General features: G+C 40.5%; 1 protein-coding gene across 2 annotated transcripts; it reads left to right on the plus strand.

The window, feature by feature from the left end:
• The first annotated feature begins 848 nt into the window (after window positions 1–848).
• Window positions 849–5,177, plus strand: SMIM30 (small integral membrane protein 30). Of its 2 annotated transcripts, none has more exons than XM_060777662.2 (3): window positions 849–925; window positions 1,184–1,267; window positions 4,137–5,177. In XM_060777662.2, the coding sequence occupies exon 3, from the start codon at window positions 4,187–4,189 to the stop codon at window positions 4,382–4,384; it is 198 nt and encodes a 65-aa protein (XP_060633645.2). In that variant the 5' UTR covers window positions 849–925; window positions 1,184–1,267; window positions 4,137–4,186; the 3' UTR covers window positions 4,385–5,177. The 2 variants fall into 2 exon arrangements, with proteins under 2 accessions (XP_060633645.2, XP_060633646.2); XM_060777663.2 differs by lacking the exon at window positions 849–925 and adding an exon at window positions 947–1,014.
• Window positions 5,178–12,743: the final 7,566 nt, after the last annotated feature.

Below are 12,743 nucleotides of genomic sequence, written 5' to 3' on the forward strand. Positions count from 1 at the left end.
TGGTGGAGCTTGGGGAATTGAACCAAACTTGGCACACAGAACTCCCATGGCCAACAGAAAATATTGGAAGGGTTTTGTGAACATTGACCTTGAGTTGTGGAGTTGTAGTTTGCCAACATCCAGCAAGCACTGTGGATTCAAACAATGATGGAGCTGGACCAAACTTGGCACGAATACTTAATATGCCCAAATAGATGGGGAAATAGATCTTGACATTTGGGAGTTGTAGTTCCTGGGATTTATAGTTCACCTACAATCAAAGAGCATTCTGAATCCCACCGATAGAATTGGGCCAGACTTCCTACAGAAAATACTGTGTTTCCTGATGGTCTTTGGCGCGACCCCCAGGTTGAGAAACGCTGCTGTAGAATAAGTGCAGTTTGACATTACTTCAACTGCCACGGCTTACTGCTTTGGCATCCTGTGATTTTTATTTTATTTTATTTTTTGTCGTGTCAGGAGTGACTTGAGAAACTGCAAGTCGCTTCTGGTGTGAGAGAATTGGCCGTCTGCAAGGACGTTGCCCAGGAGACGCCCAGATAATTTTAATGTTTTTATCGTTTTTGTGGGATTCTTCTCTCATGTCCCCGCATGAGGAGCTGGAGCTGATAGAGGGAGCTCATCCACCTCTCCCCGGATTCGAACCTGCAACCGTCGGTCTTCAGCCGGCACAAGGGTTTAACCCACTGCGCCACCGGGGGCTCCTGGCATCCTGTGATGAGGCAACATCACTCCTGGACAGAGAAGGTCAAAGAACTTTTCAAAACTACAACTCCCATGATCCCATCGCATTGAGCGTTTGCCAAGCGCGTGAAGCGTTAAAAGGGAGGCAGCCCCGCGTTGCATGCCGGGAGTCGTAGTCCTAACGATTCCGACCAATCGGCGGCTCTTCCTCTTTCTCCTCCTAATGGCTGCTTCCAGGAAGGTAATGCTTTTCTTCTCTCTACCGCCCTCCTTTCTACACAACCCTCGAAGAGAGTTCAGGTTTCCCGAGCAAAAGCTGCTGTGTTCGAAGTATTGTTGTTGTTATTGTTACTCTTCATTGAGAAATGTCTACCCAACTCCTTCTTCTGCCCTTTTAAGAGCTTGATCTGAATCTTGTTGTAATCTCCTTGGACTGACTCATAAATCAGCTTCCTATAATCCACTGGGCTTCAGTTTTGTGTTTTCTTTCCTGTAATAGGCATTGATCTGGACGACTGCATAGTTTCCAAGGTCCCAACGCTGAAGGAATAAATATTACCCCAAAGAAGAAGGATTCACACAGGTAAGAAGGCACAAGGGGAGAGAAAACATGGAGGTTTGTGTGTCTGTTGCTTTAAGGCAGGCGTGGGCAAACTCTGGCCCTCCAGGTATTTTGGACTTCAACTCCCACCATTCCTAACAGCCTCAGGCCCCTTCCTTTTCTGGAGTATAGCAACTAATTTCAAAGTAAGTACCACGCAATCAAACAGGAAATAACATTTTCAAACCAGGAACATTTTTTTTCAAATTTTGTTACATAGTGTCTGGATAATGATGGTGACAACAATAATAAAAATTCTACTTCATAAATTACCAGGTCATAACACATTAGGACAATTTCCTCCATTTTTTTTCATGCCAGAAGTAACTTGAGAAACTGCAAGTTGCTTCTTGTGTGAGAGAATTGACAGTCTGCAAGGACATTGCCCAAGAGACACCCAGATGTGTTACCATCCTGTGGGAGGCTTCTCTCATGTCCCCACATGGATAACTGGAGCTAACAGATGGGAGCTCACCCCGTCTCCACCCCGTCTCGCAGATTTGAACTGCCACCCTTCAGGTCAGCAATTCAGGCAAGACACAAGGGTTTATCCCATTGCACCACCGCAGCTCCTCTATTTCCTCCAATAATGATTAAACATGCAAAACAGTAAAAAGCAATTAATTTCAAACAAGAGCCCAATCTGTTCACAAGCACAATAACTTCAGCAACCCCATAAACTGCCTTCTAGTTGTTGTGATGAGGGGAAAACACAGTTCCAAGAGATGTAAGGAAAGGCACCCCTTAAAGCAGGCATGGGCAAACTTTGGCCCTCCAGGTGTTTTGGACTTCAATTCCTAACATCCTCAGGCCCTTTCATTTTCTCTTCCTCTTTCTCCTCCTAATGGCTGCTTCCAGGAAGGTAATGCTTTTTCTTTGTCTCTGCAGCCTCCTCTCCCTCAAAGAGAGTTCAGTTTTCCCAAGCAAAAGCTACTGTGTTCAAAGTGTTGTTGTTGTTGTTGTTATTGTTATTCCTTTTCATTGGGAAATGTCTAGCCAACACTTGCTTCTGCCCTAAAATGGGAAAGCTCATGATAATTTTCTGCAGATCACGTGGTAGATCCTAATGTACTTTCTGCTCACTCCTGGATTTTGAAAAATCATCCCTCTTTGTTGTGCCTGTCTTGTGGGAAGTGTGGCTGCTGTTCCACAAGGTGGCTCCATGCACATGAAGAGTCCCCATAATAGGACTGACTTGTCTTGTGATGATGCGGAAGAAGTTGGTAAAATCAGCCCTTACAATTGGATCCGCGGCCGCAGTCCTCATCCATAAGTATCCAAGAAAGTTGTTTGGCTACTCTTTGTTTCAAAACTCTCAAATAAAGGTATTGCACTTTCTTTAAGGCAGTTTATGGAGTTGCTGAAGTTGTTGTGCTCGTGAATAGCTTGGTCTCTTGTTTGAAATCAATTGCTTTTTACTGTTTTGCATGTTTAATCACTATTGGAGGAAATAGAGGAGCTGTGGTGGCGCAATGGGTTAAACTCTTGTGTCCTGGCTGAATTGCTGACCTGAAGGTCAGCGATTCAAATCTGCAAGACGGGGCGAGCTCCCATCTGTTAGCTCCAGTTTCCCATGCGGGTACATGAGAGAAGCCTCCCACAGGATGGTAACAGATCTGGTTGTTTCTTGGTCAACGTCCTTGCAGACTGCCAATTCTCTCACACAAGAAGCAACTTGCAGTTTCTCAAGTCGCTTCTGACATGAAAAAAAAGGAGGAAATTGTCCTAATATGTTATGACCTGGTAATTTATTGCAGTAGAATTATTATTATCGTCGTTATCATCATTATCATGACACTACGTAATAAAATTTGGAAAAAGTTACGTTCCTGGTTTGAAAATGTTATTTCCTGTTTGATTGTATGGTACTACTTTGAAAGTAGTTGTTATACTCCAGAAACTTCATTTTTGTGGCTGCCACAAACTGAGTTGAATTGATTGAGACTCGACAAGATATCCATTGAAAAACTATAGCAAAATGTGCAGCAGGATGTCCCTCAAAAACAAAGTTTTTGCAGTTTAATAAACTTTTCCATGTTTTTATGATAGAACCAATTAAAAATGGGATAAGAATCGTGTTCCATGGTGTTATTATTATTATTATTTGTAATCTCACCTGTCTCCCAGGACTGAGACCTAAAGAAGATCACCATCTAAAAACTATACAATTTTAAAACCTGCAAAATATAAGTGTTCAAATAGAATTAAATATTATAAACATTAGAACAAGTTTTTAAAAAACTATTAAAAGCAATTCTAATTATTGTTGTTGTTAACTTAAATCTGACATAACGGTCTTAAAAATATGCCCATTCCTTACCCATCTTCTCACCTCACAAAGTTAGGGACGGATATTTTTGCCCGTTCAAATAAACCAAATCATTGTGTACACTCAAATTGACCTAATTCTGGTTTCATATACTGTTCAATTCCTATGTTGGTTATTAGTTAGATATTAAATTACTTTCCCCCAACTTATACAGAATGCTTTAAATGGGTCACAGTATCAGTGCTGAAGTGTTGATGTGAGAGGAATAAGAGCTGAAAGACAGGACTGTTATTTTCTGTATTTTCCTTCCCTTACAGATGGACGGCAGGGAAAATATACATGGGCATTTAATGGGAGTGAGTGCAAAATGGAAGAGGAGGGCAGGGTATGACTAGAAAACCTCATTTGCAGGCCTCATTTTTCATTTCAACCACAAACAGTTCCTTGCCAACACTCCAAAAAGTTAGGGGTATATGCAGTATAAAAGGAGAGTGCTATAGCTAGTGTTTAATAACAATCCAATCAGGCTGTGGTGATATTTATCCAAGTCCTCCTTTACTTACCTCTCTTTCTGTTTTGTAGATACATCTGTAGTGCTCGTTCTGCGCTCAGGATTTCATTCAGCACCCACAATGATTGGAAACATGGCTGCCAACAGCCATCTTTCACATCTCTTCTTCGTGCTTTTCTCTCTACTGATCGGTCTGCCTGTTGTGGAAGCCTTGGATGCAGGCGATGCACTAGCCCTCCTGTTGGGCATGGTTCTCAGCTGCATTGGATTGTGTGCCTGCCTCGGCATGTACGCAAGGAAACGAAATGGAGAACTATGAGGCTAAGAAAAAGATGTCTATGTCAAGGATAACTGCCTTGTTGGATGAGATTATAAAGTTTCTGGGTGTTCCTATTCCCGGAGTATGGACTATCCTTGGTGGAAGGTTTTGAAGAATTGCACTGCATAGGAAAAGAGTTGTTTCATATTTATGATTAAGATATTGGTTTAAGATGGAAATAGTTTGCTTTTTCTTGATAGGAGAAATTAACTTTGCTTTTTCTTGTTTGGAGATGTTAACAGTAAGACTTTTCATGGAGATTGAGACGCAATGGGGATATCTTTTTTTAGGGCAGGAGAAGTCTGGGTTGAGGATAGTGTGCAGAAACTGTTTAAACTTGATTAGAAAACACGGAAAATCCCTCCTAATTAGTTAATTTAGAGATTTCTAAAATATAAAATCAACCTTCCTAGTTTTCCTCAATTTAAGCCACAGTATTGTGTGAAAACGTCAAGATGGCGTGTTCCCTCCTAGTTCTGTGATGTATTCACCTTGGGATCTTATTTTGGAAATAATTTAATGGGTACCATACACTGGGATCATAGCTTGAAAAGAGGAGAAAGTACAAAAAATTATGTCTCTCCTTTGTTTACTTTCTGTCCTTTCCAAAAAATTCCTGATGTTGAAAATTCCTGATGCCATAAAGCCTCTCAGTTATTAATTAAGTGTTTCTAGGGAAGGTGCTTAAATGACCAAATGTTCTGTTTATGTCTTGACTTGTATTATTTGAAGGGTTTTTAATAAATAGTGGAATTTGTATTATTTTAAAGCTATTAAATGAGATAAAGGATTACCCAGTGAGATGATTATATTCTTGGCCTTCCAATGCAATTGTATAAGTATCTTGTGTGATGTGACTCATACCATCCAAACGCTCTTCAACTTCAGTTGGTCCAGCGTACGGCAGCCAGATTGGTCAGCAGAGCTGACTCCAGAGAACACACTGCCCCCCTGTTGAGACAGCTCCACTGACTCCCGATTAGTTTCTAACACCCAATTTAAGGTGCTAGATCTTTGGAAAACACCGTCTGTGTTCATTCAGATGTACAGCTATAACTGCAAAGAAAGAAAGATCAGGCCACTTAAAAATGGCTTAGCTTTGGGAATACATATGTATTGAGATCTGTATGCCTAGCTTTCAGCCAGATGCTCACATCTGCTGCATTGGAAAAATCTAAAGGCAGACTAAACATTGTGCTTAAACCATAAAGAAGCACTGTTTTTCTACAGGAAAAAAAAACACTATTTTATCTTTAGTCCTTGAATGAGCGCAACTGAAGACTGACAGAAGCAAAGTCATGGGTTCGCTTTCAGTGTGTTATATCCATGCTACACATTTACAACAGTTTGACACCACTTTAGCTGCCATGACTCCATCCTACCAAATTCTCAGGTGAGATAGTTAGAATTCTTTGCTGTAGATCTCTTTGGATATAATTCAGGGAACTGGGTTAGAACTCATTGCCAGCTGTGCCCGTTTCTGGAGAAATCCGACTTGACCATGGTAGTACACGCACTGGTTATGTCCTGGTTGGACTAGTGCAATGCACTCTACATGGGACTGCCTTTAAAGTGTCCAGAAACTTCAATTGGTCTGGTGTACAGCAGCCAAAATGCTCAGGAGAGCTGACCAGGGAGTCCATTACCCCCTGCTGAGACAGCTCCACTGGCTCCCAATTAGTTTCCAGGCCCAATTTAAGGTGCTGGTTTTAACCTATAAATCCCTACATGGTTTCAGTCCAGGATACGTGAGACACCATGTTTTACTATACAGGTCTGGCAGACCCTTAAAATGGAGCAGTGAAACACTTCTCTCCACCCAGTTTAGGGACAGTCTTCACTTAAAATTGTCCAGAGATGGCACCTTCTCAGGCATAGCACCAAACCTTTGGAATGCTCTATCAGAAGCTATTAGAGCAGCCTCCACCCTCATGTACTTTAGGAAAAATCTGAAGCCTTTCCTGTTTGGAATAGCTTTTAACTGATTTGTGACAGAAGCCTAGGATTTGCATTTTATAATTATATTTTATCTCTGTGGGCAATTTTTAGAATGTTTTTGTTCATTTTATGTTAATTGTAATGTCCTACGAGAAAAATTATGTAACCTATTTGGGGTTGATTTTAATGGTTTATTTTATATTGTATGTTTTAATGCTTTTGTAAACTGCCTTGAGTCCACTGGAGAAAGGTGATATAGAAAGTTCCCAAATAAATAAATGAAGGCTTCTAAATACCAAACCAAAAAACAAATCATAGGATTCCAAAGGTTTAAACAACAGTAATAGAAATGTTGCCAGAGTACTGTAAGTGTCCAGTGTGGACACACCCCTGAAGTGAGCATTTATGGCCATCGGAACATTTGGCTCGCATTTCCATCTGAGATAGATAACATTACCAATGGAAATAAGTAACAGCTATCTGGCTCCTTTAGAAACAGAAACGTAGAGCTGGAAGAGACCTCGTGGGCCATCCAGTCCAACCCCCTGCCAAGAATCAGGAAAATCACATTCAAAGCACCTCCAGCAAGTGGCCATCCAGCTTCTGCTTAAAAGCCTCCAAAGAAAGAGCCTCCACAACACTCTGGGACAGAGAGTTCCACTGCTGAAAAGCTCTCACAGTCAGGAAGTTCTTCCTAATGTTCAGGTGGAATCTCCTTTCCTGTAGTTTGAAGCCAATTTTCCATGTGCTAGTCTCCAGGGCAGAAGAAAGCATGCATGCTCCCTCCTTCCTATGACTTCCCCTCACATATTTATACATGGCCATTGTGTCTCCTCTCAGCCTTCTCTTCTGAAGGATAAACATGCCAAGCTCTTTAAGCCGCTCCTCATAGGGTCTGTTCTCCAGACCCTTGATCAATTTAATCGCCCTCATCTGGACACATTCCAGCTTGTCAACATCTCTCTTCAATTGTGGTGCCCAGAATTAGACAGAGTATTCCAGATGTGATCTGACCAAGGCAGAATAGAGGGGTAGCATGACTTCCCTGGATCTAGACATTAGACACCTATTTTTACAGGCCAAAATCTCATTGGCTTTTTTTGCCACCGCATGACATTGTTGGCTCATGTTTAACTTGTTGTCCACAAGGACTCCAAGATCTTTTTCACACGTACTGCTCTTGTGCCATGCGTTCCCCATTCTGTATCTATGCATTTAATTTTTTCTGCCAAAGTGAAGCATCTTGCATTTGTCACTGTTGAACTTCATTTTGTTAGTTTTGGCCAATGTCTGTAATCTGTTCAAATAGTTTTGAATTCTGCTCCTGCCTTCTGGAGTATTGGCCATCCCTCCCTTTTTGGTGTTGTCTGCAAGCTTGATGATCATGCCTTCTAACCCTTCATCTAAGTCACTAATAAAGATGTTAAACAGGGCTGGTCCCAGGGCGGAACCCTGCGGCACTCTGCTCGTCACTTCTTTCCAGGATGAAGAAGAAGTTCGCTTAACCAGATCCAACTCCAGGACTTTCTGTGTGAGCCAGCAAAAATGGATTGCAAGATGTAGTACAGCGAAGCCATAGAATGAGAGATACCTTTTGCTTTCTCCACCTTTAGGCTGTGGAAGGGAAGATTTTTTAATTCCTACCGACAGCATTTGTTTACCAGTCTTGGCTCTTTAGTTTTGTAAGCTTACATGGAAAAACCAGGTGTTTTAATATTATTCCTTTTTAGCCATGTTTTAAAATATTTTGGGGATTAACAGGTTAATTGCATTATGAGGCTTTACAGTTGACTTATCAACTGCTCTGCCATTACCATAATAGATTTCATGCAGGCCTATTGCTTATGGAATATAGCCATTTCAATAAGGCCAGACTGAGTGTGCAGATATTTGCCAGATAATTTTAATCTTCCTTTTTCAGGAGTCACTAAACTACTTGTACTAAGAACCTTAGGCTTAGTTTTCCTTTAAATAAATTATTGGAAGGGTTTGGGGGGAATCTTTTTTGATCTTGGGTGTTGACTTTGAAATCAAGCCCATATTCTTGGAGTCTTTTCAAATACATCTGCATGCCAGTGGCATGTTTTTTCCCTTCATCAGTGGCCCAACACAGCATTATCAGTATTAGAGCTGCAGAGAGGCAGGAAGAAAAATGGGCTAAGGTTTTCTTTCCTCCAGCCATTCACATTTGTTACAGTTCAAATGTAGGTCGCCATGTGGGTTTCGTCTCATCTGTCTGTTAATTTCTTCCTTCAATATTAGGATTAATTCCTATGAAGGAAGAAGTTAATTATGGGCATTATGCAGCTGTAAAATAAATGAAAGTTGTGTCAGGTGTGAGGTGGGGTTTGTTTGTTTTTTTGGTGGTGCCTTGTAGGATTTTTCATTCGTAATGGAGTCCAATGAAAGCTCAACTTTCATGCTTAGGTGCATTATAAAAGCTGAGAGCCAAAAAAAAGTTAACATGTCTGCACTTCACATCTGTCCAATACATATGAATGTGATTCTTGGAATGCTAAACGTGTGAAATTCACTATTTTATAGCATAGGTGAAAGCCGATTCATAGATGGGTTGTTGTGAGTTTTCCAGGCTGTATGGCCATGTTCCAGAAGCATTCTCTCCTGATGTTTCATCTGCATCTATAGCAGGCATCCTCAGCGATTGTGGGTCTGTTGGAAACTAAGCAAGTGGGGATTATATATCTGTAGAATGTTCAGGGTGGGAGAAAGAACTTTTGTCTGTTTGATGACCAATTGAATCTTCCAATTGGCCATCTTGATTTAATAGCCTAGCAGTTTCAAGGTCTGGCTTCTTACTGTCTGGGGGAATTCTTTGTTGGAAGGTGATTGTTTGAAATTCCCCTGTGTTTGAGTGTTGTTCTTTATTTACTGTTATGATTTAAAAGGGTTTATTTTTAAATACTGGGAGGTTTTTTAATCACCCCCCCCCCCAACAAAGGATTCCCCTGGACAGTAGGAAGCCTGACCTTGAAACTGCCAGGCCATCAAATGCTAATCAAGGTGTGCAATGGAAACATTCAGACCTATCTCAAACAGACAAGAGTTCTTTCTCCCATCCTGGACATTCCACAGATGTATAAACTCCACTTGACTAGTTTCCAACAGAGCTCCCAACCTCTGAGGATGCCTGCTATAGATCCAGGCGAAACATCAGAAGAGAATGCTTCTGGAACATGGTCATACAGCCCAGAAAACTCATAACAACCCTGTGATTCCAGCCATGAACGCCTTCAACAATACATATTCATATATGTGAAGGAATTGTCCTTTGTGTGACTTTGTTTTCAAAATGAAGAAGCAGTTGTGTGTGTAATATCTTACTTTCATTTACTGCTTCGGCATAATAATGCTAGAGGTAACCAGAAAGCTCTTTTTTCAAAGAGTGGATTATGAAGCCAAAGAAATATACCTGCATTTTTTGTCTCATGCTGTGCTGAATTTTTGACCTTGTGAAGGCTTTGTATTTTAAATCCTAGTAGAGACTATCCATTTAATACATACCTTTTAATTCGAACAAGGCATTTTACAAGTTGGGTTGAGGATCTATAAGACAGATACTGTCATACAGCAGCTTAATATTTCTTAAGAGCTATGGATCAAAATTATAGTAGTTGTGTTAATGAGCTTATGAGATTTTTCCTGATTCACCTTTCCAATCAGCACTACATTTTAATAAAAAAAACATTTCTCTCTGGAATGACTCCGTTGTGACAGAAGTGGGGTAATTATTTGCCAAAGGAATGATTGGAAATATGTCTTCTTTCTCATCACTGGTTTCATTTCTTTTTAAGAAACCCCTCTGCTGTATAAAACCTGGCTTTTGGGACATGTTTTATTCCCTTTGAGGTACATGATGTAGTTTGCTAGGGCTACAAAATATCTCAGGGCTTTTTGACAAAACCTTGGCAGTGCGTTAGAATGTAGTGCTGCATGAGGTGAGATTCACTTGCAAATGCTTTCAACAGAGTGATAAAGTTTAAACCTCCTTTCCCGACATCTCTCCCAACCATCAGCACAATCCTACTAAAATCTGTTCCTATCATTTCATTACTTGCTTAATCCTAGCCGTGGAAAGACAGTCGGAATAAAAAGATTTAGGACTGCAGCTGCAAAATACTCAAATTCTGGCACCGATCCACAGAGGAAGATCCATAGTTGTGAGCAGGAACTTCCAATATCTGTCTTCACAGAGTTGTCACATAGTCATTTTGCACAGATGGAGCACTCATGCCCTTGCCTTATGTTTTTGCTTTGCTTTGTGTGTGTGTGTGTGTGTCAGGAGCAACTTGAGAAGCTACAAGTTGCTTCTGGTGTGAGAGAATTGGCCATCTGCAAGGATGTTGCCCAGGGGACACCCAGATGTTTTCGATGTTTTACCATCCTTGTGAGATACTTCTCTCGTGCCCCCGCATGGGGAGCTGGAACTGACAGAGGGAGCTCATCTACACCCTCCCCGTATTCAAACCTCAGACCTGTCGGTCTTCAGTCCTGCTGGCACAAGAATTTAGCCCATTGCACCACCAGGGAAATAAACCTGAAGTGGGCACTCAGGGTGCCTGCCTTTTGACCCTTACAATCTTTCTATTTACAATTTTTAAAATTTGTTTTTCCTTTAATGAAACAAATAGTGTTTCAAAATGGAAATATTACTCAGATTGCAGTTTTGTTTTGTTTTGGTTTTTTTCTTTTTTAAAATTTTATTTACATACATTAACAATTTACAGTGTAAACAAAACACAAAACAGTTAACATTTCACAAACACATTGTTGCACCTCAGAATATATTCACCTTGCTAAAATCACCAGAACTGCACACAGATGGAAGTTTTTGTAGTTTATTAAAAAGCAAAGATGAAAAGTTTAAAAAGCAAATAATGTTCCAAAGATCAATAAAACACAGCACTGTAAAGCAGAATGAAACATAGTCACATGAGAACATGACAAAATCCCAAGACCATGGACACGGGAAAACGAGCACAAGCTGTTTGGTTGAGCGAGAAGTTGCTCTGATAAAGGTTTGTTTTCAAACACACTGCTTAATACCCTTTGCAATACATGAAAGCATTTCTTTGGCCTCTGACCTCCTCCTTGTTGGTTATTCTCACACTCCTTCAAACTCTGAATTCCAAACAGTCAGCCTGATCTAAGATTCCCGTTTCATCAAAGTCAGGCTGCACATTATTGTCAGCTTGGTTGCCTTCCTGCCTACTGTCAGGCTGAGAACTGTCCTCCTTTTCTGATTCCGTTTGCACCTGGCTAGTTTCAGTATCAAAAACATTATTCCCTGCTGTGGGAAACTGAAGTTGCACACCCTGTTCCTCATTGTCTACAACAGGAACATTTTGAACCTGATTGTGAACCTGAATCCCATCATCCCTGTCCGAGTCACTCTGAGACCCCATCTGAGTCACAACACTATCAGTCTGTGTCTGTGGTTCCAGCTGAGTCACAACACACATACCTGTTTACCATAAAGTGCCAATATTTTACAATATGGGTTTTTCTCTTACTTAGCTTTCCCACTTCCATACCTGTGAGCTAAAATGAAGCCTACCAAACTGTTTTCCGTCCCTAATATCCCAGATTCTTTAAGGCTTCATATGTCAGAACTGGTGGTTCAATCTGTAGTGGTGTGCATATTAAACTAACAAGAGGCAAGATAAAAGATCGACTTGCAAGAGGAATCTGTGTTGATTTATTGAAAAATGCAAATGTATTTTCTTGTTTTCATCTCCCGTAAAGTATGCATTATAAGAAATGGATGGCTGTACATTTATGATAGGAAACACTTCACTTCTAATATTTAAACACTCTGTATTATCCCCCCTCTGCAATCAAGATGTTGATTTTTTGCAATGCTTCAAAGTGCATATTTCATTTTCAGGCCCAAAAGCGTTGAAAGGATGCTGATGTATTAAAGTCAGTCGTCCTCATCCACAGATTCAACCATCCACAATGTTAAAATATTCCTAAACAGAATTCATAAAAGCAAACCTTAATTTTGCCAGTTTATGTAAGGGACACCATTGCACTCTACCAAAATGGACTTGAACATCCATAGATATCTGTGTGGAGTTCTGGAAACAAACCCCAGCAATACTAAGGGCCCACTGTACTTGTAAGTATCACTTGACTTGCAGTCAAGTTAGTGTCAAGTGCAGGAGGTTGAAGACAAAAAGGTACAGAATACCTAGAGATCCACAGTGGGCTTTCTTTGGCATTTTATTTATTTATTTGCAACATTTATATCCCACTCTTCTCACTCCAAAGGGAACTCAGAGTGGCTTACAAGTTATATGTACATACAATATATTATATTATTAGCATAGTACAGTATTAGTACCAAACATTCCCATATTGTACTATACCACTATACTGCAATATTATTAGTAATATTACA

Source organism: Anolis sagrei, chromosome 5 (assembly GCF_037176765.1).
Source record: "Anolis sagrei isolate rAnoSag1 chromosome 5, rAnoSag1.mat, whole genome shotgun sequence".
NCBI classification, from domain to species: Eukaryota; Metazoa; Chordata; class Lepidosauria; order Squamata; family Dactyloidae; genus Anolis; species Anolis sagrei.